The sequence below is a fragment of the Nanorana parkeri genome, unplaced genomic scaffold, assembly GCF_000935625.1.
Source record: "Nanorana parkeri isolate BGI_ZX_2015 unplaced genomic scaffold, ASM93562v1 scaffold127, whole genome shotgun sequence".
NCBI classification, from domain to species: domain Eukaryota; kingdom Metazoa; phylum Chordata; class Amphibia; order Anura; family Dicroglossidae; genus Nanorana; species Nanorana parkeri.
The window spans coordinates 2,220,374-2,226,983 of record NW_017306395.1 but is presented as its reverse complement, the minus strand read 5'-3'; the positions used below and the strand labels follow the sequence as shown (position 1 = coordinate 2,226,983).

The 6,610-nt window shown below is 44.8% G+C and overlaps 1 protein-coding gene across 1 annotated transcript in view; it reads left to right on the top strand.

The window, feature by feature from the left end:
* The first annotated feature begins 39 nt into the window (after positions 1-39).
* The window catches only part of PPP2R2D (protein phosphatase 2 regulatory subunit Bdelta), a 20,020-nt gene continuing 13,449 nt past the window's right edge, over positions 40-6,610 (top strand). Inside the window, exon 1 of the mRNA XM_018553672.1 lies at positions 40-343. Within this exon, the coding sequence (XP_018409174.1) occupies positions 40-343 (304 nt within the window). The remainder of the gene's footprint in view (positions 344-6,610) is intronic.

Sequence of the window (6,610 nt, the reverse complement as noted above, 5' to 3'; positions counted from 1 at the left end):
CTCGCCCTCTATGCGTCCCCGGCTTCCCTCTCGCCCTCTATGCGTCCCCGGCTTCCATCTCGCCCTCTATGCGTCCCCGGCTTCCATCTCGCCCTCTATGCGTCCCCGGCTTCCATCTCGCCCTCTATGCGTCCCCGGCTTCCATCTCGCCCTCTATGCGTCCCCGGCTTCCATCTCGCCCTCTATGCGTCCCCGGCACATTTTACTTCTCTCTCCTGCAGCACCGATCTCCTCCTCTCACCTGTTCTGTATGTGTTTTGTCTTTCAGGAGTGTCCGGAGGGAATGACTTCCAGTGGTGTTTCTCCCAAGTCAAAGGTGCCATAGATGAGGATGTGGCAGAAGGTGGGTAATGTAGGAGTGGTACCAAGGTCCCAGCATCACTGTCTCAGCATGCTCCACTCTAGCTGAAGAGAAGAGACTACAGGTTCCAGCATTACTATGCTCCAGCTTCTGGAGGAACAGAGGTCTATGGAAAGGGCACTGAAGGGTATATCTGTGTGTAGTGAAATTCTTTCGGGCCATAAATTTAATTGACTAATCAGAAAACAGTGACAACCAAAGTAGAAAACGCCCGGACCAGAAGCATTAAGCTAACGCTACTGCTGTCCTCCAGTATGGGGGTTAACTACGGGTCCCAATGCGGCTGTGCCATATTTTCTATATGCCAACGGTAGATCAAATACAGTCCCTATCCAATGAGGTGTCCATGTATATGGGGGAACAATAAATGCTAGCATTACTGCAGTTGTAGAGGTACTACAAGTCAAAGGATTGTTGCCTTCAGAGATGCCACAATCCCTTTATCTCACACCATGGCAACTGCAGTTTCCAGGAAATCCCTGAAAGTTGGACCTCCAGTGGCCTGATTGACAGGCTTGTGAATCAGCAGTGACAATGCAGATGGTCACATCTCTCCAATGAAGGCGCATGCACAGTAGACATCACCGGCGGGGAGAGACGCGCTGTAAGTCAATGCATGCAGCCATGAGTGTGCAAATCGGACAGACATTGTGGGACATGAAGAGTCTGCACTGCGGGTGGCGGTCTGGTTCAGAGACTGCCACCAGCACTGGAGGGATTGCTGAATACAAGTGGAAGGAAGATGATGTTCGGATCAAGAGGCATCATTTACGCTGGGTTCACACCATAGCGTATTGGAAACTCGCGTTTGCCGCGTGTTTCTTACTGCGCGGTTTTACCGCGATTTGCCGTAAAAGAAACGCGCAGCAAAAATCGTATGCGCGGTAAAACGCGCAGGTGAGAACCATGCCCATAGGCAAACATGGGTTTTCACCTGTTAGGTGAACGCTCAGGTGTGAGCCGGGCCATAAGTAAAGTCCTTAAAGTAGTAGGTGTGTGTGTGTCACTTTAAGTTAATTTCAGTGATGACCTGGCTTCCTGATTGGCTAGGCGGCACGTCATGACCTGTCTCCCAGCTTTCTGATTGGTCAGGAAGCCATGCTGCCTAGCAACAAGTTAAGCCTGCTTCCTAGCCAACTACCGGTTGGCACCTTAAGACCGGCTTCCTGATTGGTCAGGCAGCCTCAAAGTGAAGCCAATGTTCTTTTGATAGGACACCAACTTCCAAGGCAATCAGGAAGCCGGGCAGCAGGTCATAATCCCCGGCCCGGCTTCCTGATAATCGTGGCACACGGTATCTGTGCATCACGACTGTTTTCTACCAAATGACCACCAAATAAGCTACAGTCTATAAAGACAAGTACAGCGCCATCACACAACCAGTAAAGATGCAACTTTCCTTTTGACTGCGGTAAATTAAAGTGTTACTGATGCTGTGTTATGTGATGTTGCCCTTTGCACTGCCTGTGTGTTCCAGGCTTTGGGAGGCTATGTTGAGGCTTTGTAGCTCCAGAAAGTGGGGAGACCTGTTTTTGTTTTTTTTTGTGTAGTATTTATCTGCTTGTTACATTCTTAAAGATCCGCCGACATGAACGATCCCGTACATTGATATGGAGACTGTTCGTACGACTGCTCGACTCCGTGCGACCTGAACCGCCTCTTTTCCGAATTGCTCCCTGACCCTTTTTTTGCCATGCTGATCAGCGCTGTTTCCATACTGCTTTCAATGGAACTGCATGTTTTTGGGCGTTTTTGCCCCCTGTGGAAACCGCACTGATCCGCAACTGCCCCGGTGTGAATGGGGCATTAGTTATAGTTTTTCTTTGTGTATGCTCACAGAATGGTGCACACACCGTTTTGTTAGAGGTGTTTTTTTATTGTTATTCGTTTGGCTGATTTAGAACTTCAAACAAGGTAATTAAGGGTGTGTTGTGACTTTAGCCAGTGATGTCACTTTAAAATAATGGTAGCTGCATACGATGAAACCTGCACAGCTTGTATTTTTGTGAAACTACAATGAGTTTTGTTTAATTGTCTATTCGTAACAACATGAGACATGTCCAGGTTTGCCAGTGTCAGATCCATTTTATTGGCTTTGGAAGGTTGCACGTAGCCAGAGATGTACTTCCTGACTCTCTGCTTTCCCTTGGCTGCCTAAGGCCCCGTTCACACCAAGGCGGCATAGTTTTTGCATGTTTATGCATGTTAAACGCACGCAAATGATGCTCGTTTTGACTGGCAGCTCAAGAAACCTTGCGGTCAATGGACGAAGGCATACAGAAATTTGCATGGAAATGTGCAACATGCTTCTGCCGTGTGTTTCCTGGCATTTCCAATTAAGTCTATGGGCGGGGGGGGCGAGCTTGAAACTGCCAAAAAAAAGTTTATGTACTTTTCTCTGCATTTGGCATTTTGCTGCTCAGGTGTGAAAGGGGTCATTGAAAATCATGTGATTTCTTGTTAGGCGTTTAAAAGTTATTTTTCTACTGCTGAAAAACGCCGAATTGTAAACCAGGACTTATTGATGTTTGGAATATACAAATTTACATGGTGAAAAAAGAAAAGTATATATTTTATTAAAGTTCAGACATACAATAGATGGCACTATTTATCTTCCTTGTATCAAGTCCCGAGTGTGCCTCTAAGGCCTGGTTCACACCTGGGCGTTTTACAGCTCGTTCCTACACGCTGTAAAACGCTCAACATGTGAAAACAATGATTGCCTATGGGCATGGTTCCCACCTGGGTGTTCTACAGCGCTTAGGAACGCGCTGCAATACGCCCAAAGAAGTACAGCAGCTTCTTTGGGGCGTTTTGCCGCGCGTTGCCATTGGTATTCCAGAGTGTGGGTCGGGGTTAACAACGCGGTAACCCCGAGCCACACTCGGGAATACAGTGTACAGGTCTTACCTTGTAAGACCTGTACCTTGTAAGACCTGTCCCCGCTGTGTCTTCGGCAGCTGCCGAATTCTGGGTTCCTTCCCATGCGAGCGGGCGCGTCACAGGGGGGCGGAGCCGGCGGGAAGTTTAAAAGTGAAACTAAAAAATAATTTTATTTTTTTTAAATAGAGAAAATAAAGGGAAAAAACCCCCACAAAGTCATACCGCCAGTGAAACGTGCATTTCACTGAATGAAAAAATGAGCATGAAAAAACGCTCAGGTGTGAACCCAGCCTAATGTAGTGAGCTTTTCTATACTCTGATGCGTGTAGATGCAGAGAGTCATTTTAGATTTGTGGGTCCCTTACACCATTCTTTTGTCAAATTAGCCACCATGACACTTCCTACTTGTCATTTCCGTAGCCACCACAGTCTTCCAAGTGCTGAGGGGTTATCAGTTTTTCTTTATCTGTCTGTGGCTTTTCTTTCTGAACAGCCAGATTGGTCATGTTGACTCTGTAGTCTGGTAAGATGGAGACCTTCTCTGCTGAATAAACTGATGAGCGGTAAAAGCTTTTAAAGCGTTGCCTATGGCCAATTTTAGGCATGGTAGTTCTTTAGCAATCACACTTAAATAGCTTATTGCTGAACTTCAGGAGCCCGGAAGTGATGCTATACGCATCGTTCCCGGTCCCATAGAACGGGTGGGGGGCTTTTACTTTACCGGATCGTAGAAGTGATCTGGCAGCAGCTGAGCCGCCAGAATCACTTCTACTGTAAAGCTGGCCTACTTCTCTACAAATAAACAGACTCCTGGCTGCTAAAAGCCACCAGGACTCTGTTTAATACTTTAATCATACCTGGGATGTCTACTGTACTCTTGTTTGGACAGATTTACACCCCATTCACACCTAGGCGTATACATGGCAGTATCCCAATGGAAAACACCCTACAAAACGGCCCAAAGTAGTCCCGGGACCTTTTCAGGCATGGGCCGTTTTGTAGGGCGCTAGGGACGGGCGGAAATACGGCGAGGTGGGAACGAGGGCATTGACTACAATGCAATTTATATTTTTGACCGTTTTGTAGAGCGTTCGTCGAGCGTAGAACGCCCTACAAAACGGTCGGGTGTGAACGCAGCCTTAGGTGAGTTATTCCTAAGATTTACTAAGAATTACAAGCCTACAATATAAACAACAAATTTCCATGCAAAAAATTGTACCCCTTTTGGTACAAAATTCCTGACATAATCATACCGCCAGGGAGGTTAAGGACCCATGACAGGGTTAAAAAGGGTGCACTCCTTGTGACTAATCTCAATGGTTGGGAAGAGCGACTGAACAAGATTTAGTCATACAGATCTTTCTGGTGGTTAATCTACAAATTTTTATATTTAATACAGTAACTGACATGGATATACACAGGCTTGTAAAATGGTATGAAATGTATCAATTTATTGTAAGAAAATACTGCAGAAATGGCTCAATATATTATACTTTACCTTTTAAAGGAGAACTATGAGGTGAGTGCTTTTCACTCACCTCATAATTCTAGCCGACCTGTGACAATGAGACTGTCACAGGTCGGCTCAGTAGATCGGGAGGTGAGCGAACACATACCAGTGTTCGCTCACCTCTCGATCGGAGCGGGGGGGCTGGATTCCCCGCTCCGATCCGCCAGCGCTGACTGGTGGCTCGGGAGGGGGCGGGTACAGCTGGCTCTGCCTCTAGATAGGCAGAGCCAGCTGTCAGTCACGCAGCTGGGCGGATCCCGGCACAATTGTTGGGATCCGCTTCAGCTGCGGCGTCTCAGTATACCGCGAGCCACAGGGTGACGGGAGGACGCTAGTTTGTGTCCTCCCATTACCCTAAGGAGAACTATGGGGAAAATACTTAACCCTATAGTTCTCCTTTTAAATATTTTCCAGAGCTGCACCTTGTAAAGTAGAATTCTTTTTTTTATTTTATTTTTTTGGGTGGAGATTATGCCTGCCACCTGTCACTGCCCAAAATATAAATATAGGAAGACCCAATGTATAAATAAACATACAGTGATTATTAAAGCTTCTTTTGTTTTGCTGCACATGTCTGTATTTCCTTGTAGCAGTAATATTTATTTTATTGGACACGTCCCATACAAGTCAGGAGCTTCCTCCTAGCTTTTATCGCTTGTGGTATTGGAGACTTCCAAAAGACTGACATGAATGGTGTTCTATGATAAAGAGATTGAAGAAAAAGTAGATGCTATCGAAATAAAATATACAAAACATTGATGCAATTCAAAGTAACTGTCTGTACCCAAAGCAAGAAAGCCCTTTCTGGAAGCAGCTGTGAAATGATACACTGTACTTATAATTGCTATTGTAGTTCTCAGCATTCTAGTCCAGATAATAAGCTAACAATTTGCTTTCAGAAATTTGTACGGTTTACAAACTATGTATCGGCTAATGCATGGACCATTTCCTGACATCACATCAGATTTTCTAGTTTTGCTGCAGTTATTATAATATTGTGTTGTTTTTCTTGGCAGAGAACAAAATATTGATTTTTGACAAAAATTACAAATGTTATTTTGTAGCCCTGACCATAAACAAAATACATTCCTTTTTTTAAATGGTTATAGGTTCTATAAAAAAAAAATAGAAAAGCAGCATTTTACATTTAGATGATTCCCCATAATGCTGCCATCATTGGACACAAATGATACGATGGGCAGAGCCACCACTTTACCTACATTGTCTCCAATCTCTTTAGAAATATTGTGATGGGACCATTCATTTGTGAACACCCAGCTGAAACCTTAGAACAATTACCTGGCCAAGTGAAACCGACAAGAATTGAAATTCTCTAAATATTTGTTTCATGAGAATATATTCATATTACTGTACTCGGACTGCACCACTCATTCCCACTGTACTCAGACTATACTACACATTTGCTATTCTTTAGGTATCCTTGTGTTCACCTATTTATGAATTGCTGAATTTTAAAGCGGATGTAAACTGCTTTGTAAATGTTGGTATTTGGCCTTATGTTTAAGTATGCATGGTATACTTGCACATTAGGGCACAGGTGCCTTACAAGTCTGCCCTTCTCCAGCGCTGTCAGGTCTATCTTCTGCTGCCATCTCTGCTGCTGATGCTTCTGGGTTCCCATGCATCCTCTTTGGCCATTGAATGTCACTGATGATGCAATTCTTGCTCGTGCACACAGGGGTTGCATTCTCCCTGACACCCAGTAAACTTATGGCATGTTGAACTGTGTACACTGCACGGTGCACATTCCATACAGTTTACACAGAAAATAAATCGCAGTGGTGAGGGGAAGACTTTTTTTTTTTTTTTTTTTTGGCAGAAAAAAATTTGCATGT